The sequence below is a fragment of the Vicia villosa genome, linkage group LG1 (assembly GCF_029867415.1).
Source record: "Vicia villosa cultivar HV-30 ecotype Madison, WI linkage group LG1, Vvil1.0, whole genome shotgun sequence".
Classification (NCBI taxonomy): Eukaryota; Viridiplantae; Streptophyta; class Magnoliopsida; order Fabales; family Fabaceae; genus Vicia; species Vicia villosa.
The window spans coordinates 205,392,039-205,414,966 of record NC_081180.1 but is presented as its reverse complement, the minus strand read 5'-3'; the positions used below and the strand labels follow the sequence as shown (position 1 = coordinate 205,414,966).

Sequence of the window (22,928 nt, the reverse complement as noted above, 5' to 3'; positions counted from 1 at the left end):
TAATTTTTGTTCATTTGCGCCAAATGGTTTGGCGTGTGGACCATGCATGCGCCATTTCATTTGGCGCATTCTCTTCCAGTCTGTCCCAAACCTAGACAGTTTGGTAAATACCCCGAAAAGTTGGTTTTTTCTGTAAATTTTTTATTAAACCTGGTTATTTTAATTTTTTTTCATGAATTTCCCCCATTGCCACACTGTGAAAATATATTCCCAGTGTGCCACGCTTCAAGGGCATGTCGCCAAATGGTCTGGCGTAATGAAACCCTTTTTTTTTATTTAAATGATTTTTAATTTATATATTTATCATTTATAAATTCAATATATATTTTTAAATAATTGAAAAATAGTTTTGGATAAAAGTGAATAATCATCTTAATCCCTCACAAATTTGATGTCACATTAAAATTTTGAAATTGCCCATGTTCACATGTTTCTTTTTGGAGGTCGACATTAAAATAACCAAATGACGACACTCGTTATTTTATTTTTTATTATTTAAAATTAACTAAAGAGTGAAGACTCATTTTGGTCCTTCACAAAAATTATACAATTCAAATTAGTCTCTCACCAAAAAAAGTTCTGATTTAATTCTTTACAAAATTTAACCGGACCTTACTAATCCTTCTACTAATATTTTTTTCAAATCAGTTTTTTTCTTATTTTTAAACCGTGACTGGATTGCCACGTTGTATTTTATTTTTTATTTTTCATTTTTTAAATAGTAAAATAATTTTTTATTTTATTTTTAAACAATTCTGATTTAATAATATCCAAAAAGTTAAAATTATTTCTTATAAGGAATGAAACCCAAGAATTTTAAACAATATCTTAAGTCTTTACCACTAAGTCAGCATGCATTCATAACAAATAATTTTCAAATTTTTTAATAATATTAAATAATTCTGAATTTAAAATAAAAATTACAAAAGTCATATCATTGGGGTCTCGATCCTAAGTCTGATAGATGATATTCACTTTACAACTAGACAAATCAATTTTTATTGTTAATATTCTTAATGATAAATAATTTAATAATTTAGAACAAACATTTACTTATTTCAAATAACACACAAATAAATATCTACTAATTTCAAATAATACACCAATTTAAAAATAAAATTTATAGAATACAAATCTTCATATATTTAATCAATTAGAAATAAATTAAAGTATAATAGAAATTCAACTAAATAGTGATCAATTAGTTTAATAGAAATTCAATTAAATATTAAATTAAAACTATTATATTGATTAATTATATTTAGAATTATTTTGGTTTAAATTCAGAATTATTTAATATTATTAAAAATCATGAAAATTATTTGTAATGAATGTACATTGAACTTTTGATCCTTGGTGTGACTGATTTTGCTGAGGGGTCCTTACCATTTAGGTACTTGAGCATACCCTTAACTAGCAAAAGATTAACTGTCCAACAATGCATGATTTTGGTTGCCAAGTTGGTCGCTAAAATTCGACACTGGAGTGGAAGATTACTCAGTTTTGCTGGGAGGCTACAATTGATAAATAATGTGCTTCACTCCATAACACACTATTGGATGAGTTGTATTCCCCTGCCCCAAACAATCATCCAACGCATTGACAAAATTTGTAGAATATTTCTGTGGACAGGTAAAGAGGAGGAATCAAGGAAATCCCCTGTGGCTTGGAGAAAGTTTTGAAATCCAAAAAACTAGGGTGGGCTGAACCTAGTGCACCTGGAGGACTGGAATCGTGCCAACCTTATAAAGCTCTTATGGAACATTTGCAACAAGGCTGACAGCCTATGGGTGCGATGGATACACACCTTCTATATAAAAGGAAAATAAGATTGATGGATCTTGGATCATGAAGGCAATAATGTTGATGAGGGATGCTGTAATACAACTGAATCTCTGGCAGAAATTGAAGGATCTGGTCAGGGTAAAAGTGAGAGACATATACCTTCATATTAGTGATTTTGGGCCTGATGTACAATGGAGAAAAATACTGTTTGATAACAAGGCTAGACCACGAGCGAAATTTGTGACATGGATGACATGCCATGGAAATTGTCATACCCCAAAATTTGCCCTCATATAATCGCAAATGTCATTTTATTTCGATTAAGTGACATAGCACAGTTGGTAAGAATTTGCGGGTAGAAGGTACAAGAGCGTGAGGCCCCGAGTTCGAATCTCATTTCTAACATTGCTTCCCTTTTATAAGTTTTTAATTTTACTTCTAACTTTATTCACATTTATTTAAAAATTCACAAAAAATTGTTTTTTTAGTATTTAAATATTATTTTCGTTTTTTATTTATCATTTATTAAAAATATTTTTAATAATAAAATTTTTGAAAGATTTTGTTCTACTTTTCTTTTTTAGATGGTAATCTCTATTTTAAGAGAGAATTTACATAATTGGTTAAAATAATCATAAATTTAAATCAAACAATATTTGATTTTGGATTTTTATTATTTTGATTGATTATTGATTTTGTTCTCTTTTATTCATTCTAACCTAATATTTTTCCTATATAAACCAAAACTTTCTAACCGAACCGAGGACCACACACCTACAATTTTCTCCACCTTTTCTAACCTATTTTCCACCACTTTCAATCCTAACCTATATTTCACGTACAATTCCAGTCGCACAAAAAACGACATCCATGTACAAAATTTTCACTCTCACGAGACAACACTTTTCCATCCATACTTACAGTAATCCCATTACAAACCATTCTAAATTTTCAGCTTTTTCAATCACTACAATCACAAAAAAAAACCTGATACTCTCCTCTCACAAACAATTCTCATGGAAGAACAAGCAGTGAATCCAAGAGATCAAAAGGAGAAGTAGAGACAATCAGAAATCACGACATTCATTGACAATATGCACTTCAAAAACACTGTCAAATTACCAGAAAATCAATTGTTGACAGAGAAATTGGAAGACACGTGAAGCCTCTGATTAGTATTTGATCACCACGGACAGCAAGATACAAGAAAATAACAAGACAACACAATTGGAAGCAGTTCAAAGTCGACATCGAAACGACGACGGAAAAGCACAAAGAAGAGGATTCAAATCGAAGATCCGACGTAAAGCCGTCGAGCCGCACACGATCTTCTTCAGCTATCGCATAGGACCCTCCAATGCTTCCGATGATCATTCCTCACCGAGCTCCGCCGTCCCGCAACCAGCTTCTCCGTGACGAGTCACTCCAGATCTATGCAGCCCCTCCGCCATGACTCACGGCCGCCTCCTGCGTTCAAACGATCAGTCGCGCGCCACCATGGAGCAAGCACAAGGATTTGTCGACCATCACAGCACCGCCGCTCACCATCGAATCCGTCACCGGTAACCGCTTTACTTTTTTTTTCTCTTCATCAATTGCCAAAGTTTAGTGTTGCAATTTTGATTAAGTATGTTTTTTGGTGTTTAATTGTGAGGATTTAGTCTTGTATTTGTTGATTTTTGGATGAGAAAGTGAAGATGAGAATGGAAGAGAACGAAGGAGATAAGACTCAGTAATCTGTGATGTGTGTTTTCTCTTTGATTATTTATTGCTCATATTTAGCTCCTTTTATTTAGAAAATAATGTTGACAGGTGTAGCGGTATGTATTGGTGTGTAGCCATGAGATTGAAAAGGTCTAACCATTTTTAATATGAATTTATTTTATTGGTGATTTTAACATTGTTTTAATTTGTGGGCATTGTGTTGTCAAGCAATCACATTTTTATGGAGATTTCTACTAATGTTTAACGTTAGTTTTTGTTTTATCCTAATAGGATTTTAAAATTTTAAAGTAGTGAGGATTAACATCCATGAAAAATATTGTCGTACACGACATAAATATTTTGTTTCAATTCATAATTTAATTTTGTATTTTATTAGAATTGTTTTTCTTGTTTTAATTAGAAACTCCTTAGTATGTATCATATTATTTGATGTTTCTATTTCACTTTCCTACCATTTTCTTGTTTATTGCGAGGTACATTCGAGCTGTTCATCTATTCTTGCAAATATTCGCAAATTCATCCTCAATCTCCTACCATCCTGATCTAACGCACATAAAGCTGAAGGTTTACCGTGCACCCTTAAAGGCTGCCACAATGAACCAAAGCTAAGTTCTGATTTTACACTTATTTAAATATTTGTTATTTTACCCATTTTTTTTAGGGTTTACCTTTAAATATAATGAATTCCGCATACGCTCAATTCTTTTTTTTCTGTTTGCCTTTGCTCTGCAAATTTTTTTCAGGGTTAGCCCCGAGTTCCGGACTGCAAACCATATCAGATCAAATCCAAAGCTAAGTTCCCTGATTTTTATATTTATTTATTTATTCATTTATTTTTTTACCTTATAAAATAAATTAGGGTCTAACTTCAAAAGTCAATGAACTCTTCCTACACTCACTTCCTATTACTTTCATCAATCGAAGCTAGGTTTCTTTTACCTTTTTATTTCACTTTATTGTTATTATTATTGATTAGGGTTAACCCTAATTATCATTTGAATCGATAACGCACTCACCCTCTTTTGTTTTCCATTTTTCCCACATTTTCAGGGTTTGTCGAATGCCAAAGCTACGTCAGTGGTAACCCTAAACCATCTGTTCTGTTTCTTTTATTATTACTTATGTCAAACCCTATTAAGGGATCCGCTGGTTACAATTTCCCTCCCCATATCAGTTTTGATTATATTATTTAAATGCGTGGTTAGTAATCCTAGGGAGTGTAACCTTTGAATTGAACATAGAATCACTAAATTTACAAGATAATATATTTGAATATAATCACATGATTGGTGCACACACGCACGCTTTTGGGTATCCTCTCTGTTGCCTTGTTGCCTGTTGCCTTGTTGCCTTGTTGCCTTGTATTTTGTGCAGAATAGCCAGTCCCTCGAATACGAGAATACCTCAGCCACGTTGCCTCGATTAAAGGTCATGGTCCCTAATGATGCTGCCTTCGATACACTAACATGACCTCGACCCTCGGAAGTAGCCTACGAAAAAGGCTGAGGTATCTTCTGGTTGCCTACAAAAAAGGCTATTCTGATCCTTCCTCTGAGACTACCTGCCTCTTTATGGCATGGGTCAGTCTTTGAGCGAATGATAATTCGATGACCCTTCAACCTCCAAACGAAAGGCTTCCTGCCCTCTCATGGCAAGGATAGACCCTTTCATTCTGAAAGGCTAAAAAGAGACCTATCATCTGAGTTTAAGGTAGTTGCCCCTAATTGCCTTGCAATGCTCATCTTTAATATTCTTTCTCACAATTCTTCGAAAACTGGCTACGCTCATTTACGAGCTAAAGTCCATTTTTTTTCTTTCATCTACCTTTTTCTAAAAACAAACGAGCTAACACTACGCCAAATGTTACATTTAGCAGCGCAACTACAACAGCGCTTTGAGAGAAAGCGCTGCTATAGCTTTCACTAAAGACAAAAATATAAAACAAGGGGAATAAAGCGCTGGTATATGGGGGTCCTACGAAAGCGCTTTTAAAAAGCGCTGTTATAGGGTGGGCTACGAAAGCGCTTTATAGAAGCGCCGGTATAGGGTGGGCTACGAAAGCGCTTTTAAAAGCGCTGCTATAGGGGTAGCCTACGAAAGCGCTTTTCCCCTAAAAAGCGCTGGTATAAGGGGTGTTACTAAAGCGCTTTTCAAAAGCGCTCTCGTAGCTATTTTAAAATTAAATTAATTAAACTAATTAACACAAAAACACGTTTTGCCCCAATTAATTTCTCAGTCTCTCTTCTTCTCCTCGCGTACCTGAAGCCCTAACCACCTTCATCACTGTTCTCCGACCGTTCCTCCGCCACGACCTTCATCTTCAATTGCAGCTCCGGCCGTCACTCCACCACTACCTTCATCCACAGTTCTCCGACCGTCCCTCCGCCTCTGGTTCGCCGTCTCAGTCGCTGGTTCGCCGTTCTCAGCCGCTGGTTCGCCGTCACCAGGTACATGATTCCTAACTGAAAATTGTTTAGAAGCTTGTTTTGATGAACCTAGCTGAGTTGTACAACCATAATATAAAAATGTAATCTTCTGAATGAAAGAATACCGTATGTGCTGTGTCGACATTTTTATCTCCATTTTTGTTTAAATCAGGTTTGACAAATTTCTTGATTGCAAATATTTTGTCATTGGATTTGGAAGCATACTTTATGCTTCAATTGTGAATCTGAATGAATTTGGTATTACATGAATGCTTTGAATCAATGAATTGGTGTAGGTTTTGTTGAAAAATTAAGTCACGGTTTCTTTTGGATTTCTTCTACCTGGTGCTGTTTGTGGCTTATAGAGCTACTGTCCTTACTAGAGTTAATTGGCTTATAGAGCAACTGTCCTTACTAGGGTCTGTGGCATATGTTTTGATACATTGTTTTGATACATTGTTTTGATACATTGTTTTGATACATTGATACATTATTTTGATACATTGTTTTGCTCTGTTTGAAGACAAAAGAGGTTTAGTCAAAACAACTTACAAATTATTATAGGTTTTTGAGTGAAGATAATTTGAGTGATTGTAGGTTATGTTGTGTGTAAATACAACACGACACCGACAAATTAGTGAAGATATTTTGAGTGCTATCTTATTGATTATTAAGATTTAATAGTATCCTTTGAAATTAACGATAGAATAACATTCTTATTTAGAAATATTGTTCACATCTTTTCATTGTTAATGAGAAATATTCAATATTCAAGTAAAAAGAAATTAATATCATTGATGTTAGAAGTGACTCTTAAACATAACTTAGGCACTATTTAGATAAACAGTTTAATTAAGTACTATATTGCATTAGTGCATATCATATAAGTGCCTATCTATAAGCTATTTCTATAACAAAAGATAAAGATAAAGCATCTAGCCAAAACATATTTGAGCATTTCGGTTTTGTAAATTCGGGTGTTTGTAGTTACTAGCTAATTGATAATTGATTTCATATCATTTTAAATAATTGAGTTCTATATTGGGGTTTTTTTGATATTGTGTTAGTAGTGGTGTATTTAACTGCATCGTGTGTGTTTAATTTTACAGTTACTTTGAATCCTCTGGTTTCTACTTGTTCAACGCCGATTCAAACCTACCTGTCTCCCACATCAAGTCTAACTCAGGTTACTATCCCTTTCTTCTTGCTTATAATTTGTTGTTGTCTGCTTATAGTTTATTGTTTATGGTTCTATTTAATTTCAATTTAGTGTCTCTCAATCCATTTTTTGGTTTGTGGACTTATATTACCTTGAAATAAGGTAATGTCTTCTTTAAGAAATCGGGTATTCTGATTAGGTATTCTATTATGATGATAGCTATTTATTATATATCTTGACAGAATTCCTTAGTACCTGATAGAGAAACCAAGAAGCATTTGTTTAGCTTAATTAAGTCATGGATAAGACATGGATGAGATCAAACCGATTGTCGAAAGAGTACGAGAAAGGGGTATGGGAATTCGTTGAGTTTGCGGTTAAGCACTCCGAAGACCCGCTTCGAATGCCGTGTCCTTGCTTGGGTTGCTGTTATGGGGGTAAGGTTGACGGGAATAAGTTGGCATCCCATTTACTACGGTTTGGAATTGATAGAAGTTATACATGTTGGACAATGCATGGTGAGAAAAGTAACGGGAATGCTGGGTCGAGTTGTAATAGGAAGTATGCCTCAAACGACGATTGCACAGACACATACGATTGCGATCGAGTCGAAGAGATTGCAGAAGCGCTTGAAGAAGATCTTGCGGATTGTCCCAAAATGTTTGAGAGGTTGGTAAGCGATGCAGAGAAACCGTTGTATGATGGTTGTTCAAAATTCACAAGATTGTCTGCGGTGTTAAAGTTGTACAACTTAAAGGCGGACAATGGATGGTCGGATAAAAGTTTCACAGAGTTATTAGCCCTTATGAAAGATATGCTACCAGAGGATAATGTTCTTCCCAATCGAACGTATGAAGCCAAAAAGATGTTGTCCTCTATTGGCATGAGCTATGATAAGATACATGCATGTCCAAACGATTGCGTTTTGTTTCGAAACGAGTATGCAGCGTTGAATGAGTGTCCTAAATGTGGTGCCCCTCGATATAAGAAAAAGTTGTCTCCTGCTAAAGTCTTATGGTATTTTCCTATAATTCCGAGATTTAGACGCATGTATCGTAGTGAGACCGATTCAAGACACTTGACTTGGCATGCAGATGAAAGAATTATTGATGGAAAGTTGCGACATCCGGCAGACTCACCACAATGGATGAAAGTTGATACTGAATATCCTGAATTTGGAAAAGAAGCAAGAAACCTTCGGTTGTCATTGTCTACTGATGGAATGAACCCGCATGGTATTCAAAGTATCTCGCATAGCACATGGCCTATGATTCTTATGATCTATAACCTACCTCCGTGGCTATGTATGAAGCGTAAGTACATGATGTTATCAATGCTAATTTCTGGGCCTAAACAACCAGGGAATGACATAGACGTATACTTGGCACCGTTAATCGAAGATTTAAAGTTTTTGTGGGACAACGGTGTGGAGGTTTACGATGGGTATAGGAAGGAAAGTTTCAACTTGAGGGCGATGTTGTTTGGAACAATTAATGATTTTCCAGCATACGGAAATTTATCCGGGTACAGCAATAAAGGTCAAAAGGCGTGTCCCGTTTGTGAAGATGAAACCGATACGACACGATTGGATCTTTGTCAGAAGAATGTCTTTCTCGGTCATCGTAGATTCTTAAATTCTAATCATCACTACCGTGGGTGGAGAAAAGCATTCAACGGAAAGGCCGAACATGGTACAGCCCCGCCTTTTTTGTCAGGTGATCAAATTTTTGAAAAGGTGAAAGATGTGAGCACTCAGTTTGGCAAGCCTTTTGCACATTCACTTGTCAAGGGTGGGTGGAAGAAGAAGTCCATTTTTTTTGAACTTCCATATTGGAAGTCGTTGTACGTAAGACATTTCCTGGATGTTATGCATATTGAAAAAAATGTATTTGACAGCGTTATAGGTACGTTACTCAATATACCAGGAAAGTCTAAGGATGGCGTTAACATAAGGAATGACATGGTAAACATGGGGATGAGAACTGAATTGAGACCCGTGACGAAAGGAAGACGAACATATCTGCCACCTGCTGTTTACACTCTATCTAGAAAGGAGAAGAAAACATTGTGTAAGTTCCTCAGTGAAGTTAAAGTTCCAGAAGGCTACTCTTCAGATATTAGAAGACTTGTGTCCATGAAAGACCTCAAGTTAAAGAGTTTGAAGACGCATGATTGTCATGTTATAATGGAACATTTTTTACCAATAGGTATACGTTCTATTCTGCCAGAAAAAGTAAGAAGCGCAATAACTAAGCTGTGTTTCTTCTTCAGGTCAATTTGCAGTAAGGTGGTCGATCCCGCGATCTTACTAACATTGCAAAAAGAGATAGTTGTTACTTTATGTGATCTTGAAATGTATTTTCCTCCCTCGTTTTTTGACATAATGGTTCATCTAGTCGTTCATCTTGTGAAAGAGACACAATTGTGCGGACCAGCTTATATGAGATGGATGTACCCTGCTGAACGTTATATGAAAATATTAAAAGGGTACGTGAAAAACAGAAGTCGACCGGAGGGTTGTATTGCCGAACGATACGTTGTTGAAGAAGCGGTTGAGTTTTGTACTGAATATCTGTCAAATGTTCAATCAATTGGACTCCCCAAATCTCATATTGTCGAAAAAAAAGAAGGAAAAAGGCTAATTGGAAATAAAGTTGTGACAGTATCAATGGTCGAACGGGATCAAGCGCACTTGTATGTTCTGCACAATGAGATTGAGGTTGAGCCGTATGTTGAAATGCACAAGGTTGTTCTCCGAGATTTAAATCCAAATAGAAATGAGAACTGGATAGTACGAGAGCACAATCGAAGTTTCATACCGTGGTTTAGGGATCATATTTATTCAAAGTATCGTTCAGATCCTGCTTCAGTAACAGAAAGGTTGAGATGTTTAGCCTATGGTCCAAGTGTAATTGTGCTTTCTTATAGCGCATACGCAATTAATGGATACACATTTTATACCAAAGAACAGGATGATAAAAGTACTATGCAAAATAGTGGTGTTACCTTGGTAGTTGAAGCAATGCACATATCAAGTGCGAATGACTTAAATCCGAAATTTGCAAATTTGTCATATTTTGGGGTTATCGAGCGCATTTTGGTGTTTGATTACGCGAAGTTTCAGATTCCTGTATTTGGTTGCAAGTGGGTTGAAAATAATAGTGGCATACGAATGGATAAGTCAGGATTTTTGCAAGTGGATCTCAATAGGGTAGGGTACAAAGATGAGCCTTTCATTTTAGCCTCTCAAGCTAAACAAGTGTTCTATGTCAATGATCCGACAAGTACGAAATGGTCTATAGTTCTTTTATCTAACAAAATAGTAGATGAAAACATTGAAGATCAAGGTGATATTGGTGTTGGCATTGAATCTTGTACAAGAAACGATCATAATGAGAATGAATCTTGTACTAGAAATGATCATAATGAGGGTATTTGGATCAATCCAACCGTCCGCGTTGTTAAGAGACGCGTAGAACACAATCCTACAAAGAAAAGAAAGAGACGTTAGTGATAAAGGTAATAGTATACATATTCCGACTAATTTGTTTTATTCAATTTGTACCGATTGTTTTAATCAATAGTATAGTACTTATTCAATTTTGGTGCATATTCTCGTTTTGTACATAACTTTTGAACCATGTATCCGTTTGTCGACTTCTTTACATGTAACTATACTATTTTGACGATTCCGGAGCTGCTCATGCACTTATATGTTCATTTCGGGACTGTTTTTTTATCGGTTTTGCTTCTGCCCGTAATCAAAAGTCGGGCTTAGGGTCTGAATTTCGGAAAACCGACTTTATTTTTGAGTCCGTGGGGACGTTTTACCATAGCCATGTAAATTTCGTTCAATTCCGACAACTTTATTTTTTGACGCTTATTTTGATTTGTACCGATTTCGTTTCCGATTTACTTGTACATGCATGGTTTGACTTCCATTTTAATTGTATAGATTGTTAGCTTATTAATAGTGTACTAATATGCTTTAGTTTGTTTGATACAGGTTAAATGGCTCCGGATAGAGATGCTCCACCTGAAAACTCACAAGAAAGAGATGCTCAAGAAAGAGATGCCACGGATACAAATGCTCCACCTGATACTGAAGCAAAAGAGGTTGCACGAGGCATCACTATCATGAAGGGAATCGTTCGACATAGAGACCAAGGATTAGTATACCGATTGGAATGGAATTCTGATAAACAAGCAATTGGTCCTAATTCTGCAAAGTTGACAAGTTATATTGGTACACTTGTTCGTATGCATATTCCGGTCTCCGTAGCTAGATGGAATCTGAAAAGCGAAGACTTGGATGCGAAAAAAAAAGCGATTTGGGACGAGCTTCAGGTATATATCATATATGGTTAATTGTTGTTATTATCTTGATGATAAATTGTTTAAATTACTTATACTAACACACCATGAGTATGTTTTTTTGCAGAGGACTTTTGAGATACCAGATGATCGTAGAAGCTACATACTTGGTTTGGCCGGCAAAAGATATAGAGGGTGGAAAGCTTTTTTGACAAACACTTATCTTAAGGATAAAGATGGAAACTTTCTTGAAGAGGCACCGGGACGGCCAAAAAAGTATGAGATCTTCATTGGTGAAGAAGATTGGGCTAAGTTTGTAGAGCAAAGAGATGAAGATTTTCGGAAAAGGAGTGCCAAGAATAGTGCGAGAGCATCCAAACCCGCATATCCATACAAAAAAGGGCGTTTGGGATATGCACGCTTGGAGGATAAAATTGTAAGTAAATAGAAATGCGTTTTAATTAATTGTCTAAATGTGTTTTATTTGACGATTTTATCTTTTGTGTCAATGCATAGTTAGAGGAGACTAAAAGTGAGGAAACCTCACTTCCTGAACATGTGTTGTGGAGGGAAGCTCGTGTGGGCAAGGATCATGCTGTCGATCCCGAAGTTCAGAGAGTTTTTACTGAATGTGTAAGTATAATACTGTGTCTTTAATTAAATCAAATGTTTTTTAATATATAAATGATTTTTTAATGTAAATGAATTACAGGAGACCTTGTCGCAATCGGCATCCACCGGTGAGGGGAGCGTACTTAATATAGCACTAGATGCGCCTGAGTATCCCGGTCGGGTGAGGGGTAAGGGTCATGGTGTGACTCCAACCTCTTTTTACAAGAGTCCTAGGAGAAGAAATCCTTCAAATGAAGAAGTGTTGCAAAAGTTGGCGGAATTGCAAGCACAAGTCTCTGAATTGCAAAGAGATAAAGAGGCGTATATGAGAGAAAAGTGCAACACTTCAATATCGGTGAAAGAAACTAGTGATAAGGCTAGTATCAACTATCAAAGGAAATTTCCCGAGGTAATTATAATTTTTTTCCTTTTAAATTGTTCTATTTTATTAATGATAATGACTTTATATTTACTATTGGTTTAGGGCATTTCATCTTGCCAACTATACTTATCGGAACCGAGTTATCGACTAGTTGGCAAGGGAAAAGTGCACAACACTTTGGGAGATTTACTTCACCATAGACCGCTCCCGGATGGACACCTCAAAGTATCGGTGGATGTTGTAGTAGATCATGATGCGATGCTACCGGTACCTGACATGGTCTCAGAGACGACATTGCTGCGAGATGCAATAGGATCATTTGTTGCATGGCCCTCGGAGCTCATTACCATTAGTGATGAGGTATATTGAAAACGATTATGAATCATTTAGTTTTCGAATGTCAATTCTAAACCGTTTATTAATTATTTTTTACATTTTAATTTTAGACTGCTCCTATAAAACCCACAGTTAAGGGTAAAGGGATTTTACAGGAGGAGGAGTCCGTTGCATCACTAAAAGAGGTACATTTAAAGTGTTAATAATTAATCTGAATCTAAATCTGCATGATTTTATATTTTACATAACTTATATGATTTTTAGGCATCCGCTCGAGAGTCACAACAAGTGACGCAGCAAGTTCGTACCGTACCACCCACTGGTCCTCCGAAGCCAGCGGGAAAAAAAGGCGGTGCTTTTGTGCCTCGGTACCGGTCGACGCTCGCAACAATGGTTGATATGTCCGATTTGAAGGATGGTGCTTTACGTGAAATCGTTATGGATGAGAGTGTCTTCGGTATTGAATTCAAGTCATTTATTACACTTGATGACTTGAAGGAGATTTTTAAGCATGATCAACTAGGCGTCAATAACATGCACTCATACATTCGGTAATATTCCCTCATCCGATATATTATTTAATTAGTCCCACAATATAATTTATTTACACATTTCAATGAAAATAATCTAATGTTTATTATGTTTTTATTTAAGGTTGTTGTATGACAGAGTGTTGCGCGGGACTCCGTTGTCTAACAGATTCCGTTTCGTGTCTTCCGCCCACTGCAGCGGAATGGCAATTGATTCGGAACCGGAATCAGTTAGACAGCGCTTAGTAGGTAGATTCATGTCCACCGGCAATACAGAATGTCTGCATCTTTGGGCGTATAATACCCGACCAGTAGGGTTAGTTTCTCATTCTTTGTTCATCTAATCTCTGTTTCTTTTGTGTATAGCAAAATTTTCATATAACCTATTGTTTTTATTTATAGAGCACACTGGTTGCTGCTTGCTATCAACCCTATAAGGGAAGTCGTGTATTATCTGAATTCGGTAAATGGTGAATGGACCAATTATCCGGCCATGAAGGACATCGTTGATTTGTAAGTGGGATCGTTCTAAATATATATTCGTGTATATTTATATATATATTTACTTATTTGTGGGATTGATCTAAACATATGCTTTTATATATTTGTTAATTAGATCAATACAAGTGTTCCGAAGTCAACGGGACGCACAGGTATCCCGAACTAAATCTAGCAACATTACTTGGATCCAAGTGCAGGTACATTATTTTTCACAATGTTGCTTATAATATATTTATGCTACTTGATAAAACAATGCACAACTATAGAATCTTATTTGTTTTTCTATGTAGTGTCCGCAACAGAAAAACAGTTACGATTGCGGATACTTTGTATTGAGGTTTATGAAAGAAATCCTTCAGGCAAATCAATTAGAGATTCCGCTCACGGTATGAATTTATAACTTAAGATAATTTCATATAATTTATTACATTTAACTAAATCTATCATTCATATTTTGTTTTTGTTTTGTAGTACCTTGACGAATTCCGTGCCGCTGGATACCCGAGACTTAAGTTGGAAGAAATAAAAGAGGATTTGTGTCATTTTTATATTAAGCGCTTTTTCATGTAGGATTTGTGTCGAATTGAAGTACTATAATATTATTGATGTTGTAATGATGTATATATATAATTTTGGATATTATAATGGTATTATATTAGTATATATATATATTGAATCTACTGATGGCTGAAATAATATCGTCGAAAATAAATTACAGGTCGAAAATATTACAGGCTGAAAACATATTTCAGGTCGAAAATATTACAGGTCGACTGGGAGGATTAAATTACAGGCTGCACATTAAAATACCTCATTTAGCTACTAAAGCGCTTTTTAAAAAAGCGCTCTTAAAGGCCCACATACTAAAGCGCTTCTTTTTAAAAGCGCTGCCAAAGATTAATAAAAAAGCAAAAAAAAAAAAAACAACATACTAAAGCGCTTTTGTAAAAGCGCTCTTATAGGGGGGGCTATCAGAGCGCTTTTTCTGGAAAAAGCGCTCTTAAAGCCCACCCTATAAGAGCGCTTTTACAAAAGCGCTTTAGTATGTTGCGTTTTTTTTTATTTTTTACTCTCACAGGTGGGCCTATCACAGCGCTTTTCTGGAAAAAGCGCACTTAAAGGGGGGCCTACCAGAGCGCTTTTTCCTGAAAAGCGCTCTTAAAGGGGGGCCTACAAGAGCGCTTTTTCCAGAAAAACGCTCTTATAGGGGGGCCTACCAGAGCGCTTTTAAAAGCGCTTTCGTAGCCTATGCCAGCGCTGGCTTTGGCAGCGCTTTAAAGCGCTGTTAAAGGCCAAAAAAAGCGCTTTTAAAAGCCTTGCGCGTTGTAGTGTAAAGTCCACTTTTTTTCTTTCATCTACTTTTTCTAAAGACAAACGAGCAAGCCAAGCAATTAAGAGCCCATGGAAAACCATGGATGCAAAGGGTGCCTTACACCTTCCCTTTGCATAAATTACCCCCCGAACTTAGATTTCTTAAAAGGTTTTTTTCTGTTTCTTTTAGCCTTTCTGATTTAATTTGGATAAAATAAAAGTCGGTGGCGACTCTTGCTATCCGCAACATTTCGATTATAAAAAGTCAGTTCACCGTATTACAGAACTGGCGACTCTGCTGGGGATTAAATTCGATAAAAGAGGGGTTACCTTAAAAGTTTAGGATTCACCTTAAATGTTTTCTATTGTTTGCTTTGCTTGTTTTATTTTTCAGGGCTGTTTTGGGAAAATTGAAGGACGAATCCTATTCCCGGATTCAAGAACACTTAAGATTAGGAGCGGCATAGTCATGGAGACCCCCCTTGTGCATGCTTGGGGTTGGTCAAAATGAAGTTCGCACTTGAGTTAGGCCTCCACTGGTTATTGTGTACCTCTTTTGCATGAGAGAGGTTTATGCATGTATCTTTGGGTGCGTCGGAGCTCAAGGACCTTTAGTCACCTTTAACCCATCCTGACTTTTAGGAACGTAGTGGGAGGGCTATTCTTGGTGCATGCCAAGTTATGGTCGCTACCCGATACTACAGCTCAGATAGGTTTCTTCCTAAAGTATCATTGCGTGGTATGCATTTACCATGTTCGAGGGTGCTTTAGAGGGGGCTGACAATTCTGAGTCACTTGGTAGAACCCGTTGCTGAAATCTCCTTATCCATAGAAATACCCTTGAGAAGGACACCTGATCAGACTTCATGCAAGCCTTAAGCCAAAATTGTGTGACTTGTGTGACTTGTTTGTGTTTGCTACTAACCTTCGTTCTTTGCAGGTTTTGTCAAAAGGACGTGTTTGCCCTTACTATTTCATACTATGCCTAACGAACTGCATTCGCACAACAGCATGACATCATGACATCATAAGCATAACATGATTAACTAACCCTTTCAAGGATCTTAGGAATTTAGGGCGCACAATTTCAGGTTCTCTTATCAAGGACTGAATTCCTATCAAGGGGCAAGAGGATTTATTTTCCTCTGGCCACATACCTTCCAATTCAGAGACTCAACACCTATCAAGGGGCAAGAGGATTTATTTTCCTCTAGCCATGTATCTTCAAATTCAGAAGTATCTCGAATCAGAGGCGATGACCCACTTGATATGGTGAGCTTAATTCTCAAAGAAAGACGTTCAAAGACAAAGTTCAGATTTCTTCAGACAAAGACGCGACCAAATCATTTTCTAATGTTGCTAACTAAATACCTAAAGATCCTTGAAAGCATTTCACATGCATCATGACATTGCATACTTCTAACGTTGTTTTCAGGTTCCGCCCCGACAAGCATTCCTCTAAGATATAATCAAGCCTAAGATTCATTCTGACAAGTCTTTTTACATACCAAAACTTCATCAAAAAACTCATCAACTCTAACGAGCCAGCATTCTCTATCAGACATGGTCTAATGTATGACCTGTTCCGGTATTCTCAATCAGATATGGTCTAATATATGACCCGTTTTGGTATTCTCTATCAGATATGGTCTAATGTATGACCCGTTCCGGTATTCTCAACCAGATATGGTCTAATGTATGACCCGTTCCGGTATTCCTCTTCAGATATGATCTAATGAACGACTCGTTCTGAAATCCTTCATCAGATATGGTCTAAATGTATGACTTGTTCTGACATTCTCCTTCAGATATGGTTTAATGAATAACTCGTTCTGACGTCCTACTTCCAGATATGGTCTAAATGTACGACTCGTTCTGGTATCCTTCCTCAGATATGGTCCAATATATGACTCGTTCTGACATCCTCCAACAGATATGGTCAAATGTACGACTCGTTCTGCTATTCCTCTTCAGATATGGTCTAATGTATGACTCGTTCTGAAACCCTCCTCAGATATGGTCCAATGTATGACTCAATGCTGTGCACAATCTTCCAAGGTCTAATTCAGTTACTACGAACGGTACTGACACGATCAACATTCATGACAACAAAGTCACTACAACTGAGGCACGATAATGGAATCACGACAACTGAGTCACAACAATCGATTCACTCATATGATCCAGATGCTCAGGGAAATCGAGCCAACGAATTCTAACACCATCCTCCTGAAACCCCTGTGGTGACCACCGCTCCTATGCCTAGTCATGACAAGACTGATTGATGTCTAAATGGATGAACTTTCAATCATTAGCTTTACTTTCATTTGCAATTTCTATTCTGTTTGTTTAAACATTCTAATCATGATAGACATTATCTGTTTTAATAATCATCATCAGTGCATTGCATATGTTTGTCTTGAATAATTTATTTCGCTATCACTCATTTAAACTGCATCTTTACTTTGCATATGTTTTATGATACTCAACTTCTGCTAAAGCTGTACACCTTGTAAGGGAGGATGACAAAAACGATACCGCAACCTCATACAATATGCTTTTGAGCGGACTATGCTGACGATGTACAGGCATTGTTTCAATTCCTAAACAGTGGAGATATAAGGATGATAATCCCTCGTCGACCCCTTTGAGCCTAAGGAGTAGAAGTTTCTTTTTGTACGAAAAAACCGCATTTTTAACCTGGGGCAGGGTAGTTCTCAGTTAGTTTGGCTGTGCATTCTATTTTAAGAGAATCACTCTGTACACCTTTCAACAAAGGTTTCAATCACAAGCGTTCATCCGCACACATCAAATAAGCGTTGGAGATGACAGTCAAAAGACAATGATCAATCATCAAGCAAGGCGGTCAATATCTTCCAAAAAAGAAAAAAAAAAAGAAAAAAAACGAAAAAACATATATACAAAGAAAAGCCTGCTAAGTCGAAAATCAAAAAAAGGTAACTTAGGCAAAAATCAAGGCATCCCGCTGACTGTAATCTCAAAAATAAACAGTTCAGGCAAAAGTTAGGGATATCAAAAAGATGAAAACAGAGAAGTCAATAAATTCCTAAACAACACAATGTTGTGATTACCAATATGAAGAAGTGACTGTCATCTCAGAGTTTCTCTCTGCTTGTGAACCATCATCATTATCAAAGGTGCAAATCCAAAAGTCTCTTGGAACCTGAATGCATAAGTTGAATTAACTGAGCTTAGGACTGAAGATCATCACGAAGAGGGGTGGGTACAATCAAATTTTGAGCCTTTATCCTTTGTTTCTTAAACCGTGAACCAAGCCACATTACAACCCTTGAAAGTCCTAACTGAAGCATGGTTAATTCGAAAGCATACTGTCTGTCACCAAAAGGGTATCCTGACTCCTTAAGGTTTACCACAAATGCTGAGTTGGTATTTCATATTTTTACAAACACCACGTTTTTACAAATATCACGCTTTTACATGTTTAAATGTTTTTTAAAAAATTCAAGACAAATGTATGCATTGTATCTCATGAATTCATTATTAAACATATTCTGCTACATAATTTCAAGTGTTAGCAACAGAAAGAATTTGCACAGGGTACAACTAATGACTGAAAGTTATCCTGACAGACAAGATTACTCCGAGAAGCAATGTCTCCTACGTATACAAGGGGCATGACACGCTTTGCCCAATCAATCTGGGACAATCAGGTCAAGATTCAAAGAATCTCTCAAATACCAAACAATCGAAAGGCATACATCCCAAATAGGGTTCAAACTATTGCCCAATCAATCTGGGGCAATCAAGTCAAGATTCCGAGAATCTCTCAGAAGCAAAAACAGTCAGGGGCATCGTCCTAAGTTTATGATTACTAGGGGCATGTCGCCCATAGTGCATATCTCATAAAGTCCTCGCGAGGCGAATCTTTCCAAAGTTCCTACTAGCTGGGGGCAAATCTATGCAAGTCCAGTTTGACATCTTGATCAATACTCAGTGGCGTGCCCTAAATCAAATGATAGTTACTATAATACTGGGGGCAACTTTCAAGATGCCCATGTCTCCCCACAGAGCCAGGTTCATAAAATCACATCCCCACAGAGTAATCATTAAGAAGATATCTCCAAATGCTCTCGTCCAATAAAAGACATAGCTCCTCAACAGAGTTGACATCTTCAACACTACCGGTTCTCCAACACTTTGCTCTTCTCCAACATGGCTTACTAGTATATTTCACCCCCAATCAGGATACATCAAGTTACTTTCATCCCCAAGCGGAAACTATAAATCCCCAGCTGAGCATCTTCAAGACGAAATCAGACATCAAAATCACGAAGACATGGAGATTTATTTATTTTTTTCGACTAAAACAACATGGATCATAATCACATACCATATGACACAAACATATTCATGCATTGCATACATAACTTCATAATGAATTCATGCATGACATACGAAGTTTCTCATTTATTTTGAGATACTCATTACATAAACACATGCATCATGACATAAGAAAACTAACCTCTACTTTTCAGGATACTACTACCTCTATATCAAGAGTTAAGTCGACACCTTTGACGGTTCCTTAAGAACCCACATCAAGAGTTAAGTCGACACCTTTGACGGTTCCTTAACAACACACTTCAGATATAAGTCGATACCTTTGACGGTTCCTTATACAATCTATCTACATATCTGAGTCGATACCTTTGACGGTGCCTCAATGATATACTTCAGAGTTAAGTCGATACCTTTGACGGTTCCTTAACAACCCACATCAAGAGTTAAGTCGACACCTTTGACGGTTCCTTAACGACATACTTCAGATATAAGTCGACACCTTTGACGGTTCCTTATACAATCTATCCGCATATCTGAGTCGATACCTTTGACGGTGCCTTAACAATATGCTTCGAATTTAAGTCGATACCTTTGACGGTTCCTTAAATAACCCAACACAGATTTGAGTCGATACCTTTGACGGTTCCTCAACATTCAAAAGAGGGAAGACAGCAAAAGCAGAAATTGCGTAACAATTAACACTCAAACAACTACTTCTCAACACTTCAAATTCAGATATAATCTAACGTACGATTCATTCTGACTTTCAAAACTTATCGAGATAGATGGCATCTTTAAGCCCATCTCCTACAAGAAGTCCATACTTCAGCTAGGGCAAATTCCTGGGTATTCTAGTGTTCAATCCTCTTCTACCTTCAGATTCCGACAGGCACACAAGCCAGTCTACATCTTCAGATATAAGAAAATTGAACAGGGGCAGCTGTCATACCCCAAAATTTGCCCTCATATAATCGCAAATGTCATTTTATTTTGATTAAGTGACATAGCACAGTTGGTAAGAATTTGCGGGTAGAAGGTACAAGAGCGTGAGGCCCCGAGTTCGAATCTCATTTCTAACATTGCTTCCCTTTTATAAGTTTTTAATTTTACTTCTAACTTTATTCACATTTATTTAAAAATTCACAAAAAATTGTTTTTTTAGTATTTAAATATTATTTTCGTTTTTTATTTATCATTTATTAAAAATATTTTTAATAATAAAATTTTTGAAAGATTTTGTTCTACTTTTCTTTTTTAGATGGTAATCTCTATTTTAAGAGAGAATTTACATAATTGGTTAAAATAATCATAAATTTAAATCAAACAATATTTGATTTTGGATTTTTATTATTTTGATTGATTATTGATTTTGTTCTCTTTTATTCATTCTAACCTAATATTTTTCCTATATAAACCAAAACTTTCTAACCGAACCGAGGACCACACACCTACAATTTTCTCCACCTTTTCTAACCTATTTTCCACCACTTTCAATCCTAACCTATATTTCACGTACAATTCCAGTCGCACAAAAAACGACATCCATGTACAAAATTTTCACTCTCACGAGACAACACTTTTCCATCCATACTTACAGTAATCCCATTACAAACCATTCTAAATTTTCAGCTTTTTCAATCACTACAATCACCAAAAAAACCTGATACTCTCCTCTCACAAACAATTCTCATGGAAGAACAAGCAGTGAATCCAAGAGATCAAAAGGAGAAGTAGAGACAATCAGAAATCACGACATTCATTGACAATATGCACTTCAAAAACACTGTCAAATTACCAGAAAATCAATTGTTGACAGAGAAATTGGAAGACACGTGAAGCCTCTGATTAGTATTTGATCACCACGGACAGCAAGATACAAGAAAATAACAAGACAACACAATTGGAAGCAGTTCAAAGTCGACATCGAAACGACGACGGAAAAGCACAAAGAAGAGGATTCAAATCGAAGATCCGACGTAAAGCCGTCGAGCCGCACGCGATCTTCTTCAGCTATCGCATAGGACCCTCCAATGCTTCCGATGATCATTCCTCACCGAGCTCCGCCGTCCCGCAACCAGCTTCTCCGTGACGAGTCACTCCAGATCTATGCAGCCCCTCCGCCATGACTCACGGCCGCCTCCTGCGTTCAAACGATCAGTCGCGCGCCACCATGGAGCAAGCACAAGGATTTGTCGACCATCACAGCACCGCCGCTCACCATCGAATCCGTCACCGGTAACCGCTTTACTTTTTTTTTCTCTTCATCAATTGCCAAAGTTTAGTGTTGCAATTTTGATTAAGTATGTTTTTTGGTGTTTAATTGTGAGGATTTAGTCTTGTATTTGTTGATTTTTGGATGAGAAAGTGAAGATGAGAATGGAAGAGAACGAAGGAGATAAGACTCAGTAATCTGTGATGTGTGTTTTCTCTTTGATTATTTATTGCTCATATTTAGCTCCTTTTATTTAGAAAATAATGTTGACAGGTGTAGCGGTATGTATTGGTGTGTAGCCATGAGATTGAAAAGGTCTAACCATTTTTAATATGAATTTATTTTATTGGTGATTTTAACATTGTTTTAATTTGTGGGCATTGTGTTGTCAAGCAATCACATTTTTATGGAGATTTCTACTAATGTTTAACGTTAGTTTTTGTTTTATCCTAATAGGATTTTAAAATTTTAAAGTAGTGAGGATTAACATCCATGAAAAATATTGTCGTACACGACATAAATATTTTGTTTCAATTCATAATTTAATTTTGTATTTTATTAGAATTGTTTTTCTTGTTTTAATTAGAAACTCCTTAGTATGTATCATATTATTTGATGTTTCTATTTCACTTTCCTACCATTTTCTTGTTTATTGCGAGGTACATTCGAGCTGTTCATCTATTCTTGCAAATATTCGCAAATTCATCCTCAATCTCCTACCATCCTGATCTAACGCACATAAAGCTGAAGGTTTACCGTGCACCCTTAAAGGCTGCCACAATGAACCAAAGCTAAGTTTTGATTTTACACTTATTTAAATATTTGTTATTTTACCCATTTTTTTTAGGGTTTACCTTTAAATATAATGAATTCCGCATACGCTCAATTCTTTTTTTTCTGTTTGCCTTTGCTCTGCAAATTTTTTTCAGGGTTAGCCCCGAGTTCCGGACTGCAAACCATATCAGATCAAATCCAAAGCTAAGTTCCCTGATTTTTATATTTATTTATTTATTCATTTATTTTTTTACCTTATAAAATAAATTAGGGTCTAACTTCAAAAGTCAATGAACTCTTCCTACACTCACTTCCTATTACTTTCATCAATCGAAGCTAGGTTTCTTTTACCTTTTTATTTCACTTTATTGTTATTATTATTGATTAGGGTTAACCCTAATTATCATTTGAATCGATAACGCACTCACCCTCTTTTGTTTTCCATTTTTCCCACATTTTCAGGGTTTGTCGAATGCCAAAGCTACGTCAGTGGTAACCCTAAACCATCTGTTCTGTTTCTTTTATTATTACTTATGTC

General features: G+C 36.5%; 1 protein-coding gene across 2 annotated transcripts; it reads left to right on the top strand.

The window, feature by feature from the left end:
• The first annotated feature begins 2,541 nt into the window (after positions 1 to 2,541).
• Positions 2,542 to 14,487, top strand: LOC131644822 (uncharacterized). Of its 2 annotated transcripts, XM_058915416.1 has the most exons (14): positions 2,542 to 5,957; positions 7,046 to 7,122; positions 11,102 to 11,442; positions 11,537 to 11,845; positions 11,926 to 12,042; positions 12,122 to 12,430; positions 12,506 to 12,763; positions 12,850 to 12,924; positions 13,004 to 13,290; positions 13,394 to 13,585; positions 13,672 to 13,782; positions 13,886 to 13,967; positions 14,061 to 14,156; positions 14,242 to 14,487. In XM_058915416.1, the coding sequence occupies exons 3-14, from the start codon at positions 11,107 to 11,109 to the stop codon at positions 14,338 to 14,340; spliced, it is 2,271 nt and encodes a 756-aa protein (XP_058771399.1). In that variant the 5' UTR covers positions 2,542 to 5,957; positions 7,046 to 7,122; positions 11,102 to 11,106; the 3' UTR covers positions 14,341 to 14,487. The 2 variants fall into 2 exon arrangements, with proteins under 2 accessions (XP_058771399.1, XP_058771400.1); XM_058915417.1 differs by lacking the exons at positions 2,542 to 5,957; positions 7,046 to 7,122 and adding an exon at positions 10,465 to 10,614.
• The last annotated feature ends 8,441 nt before the right edge of the window (positions 14,488 to 22,928 follow it).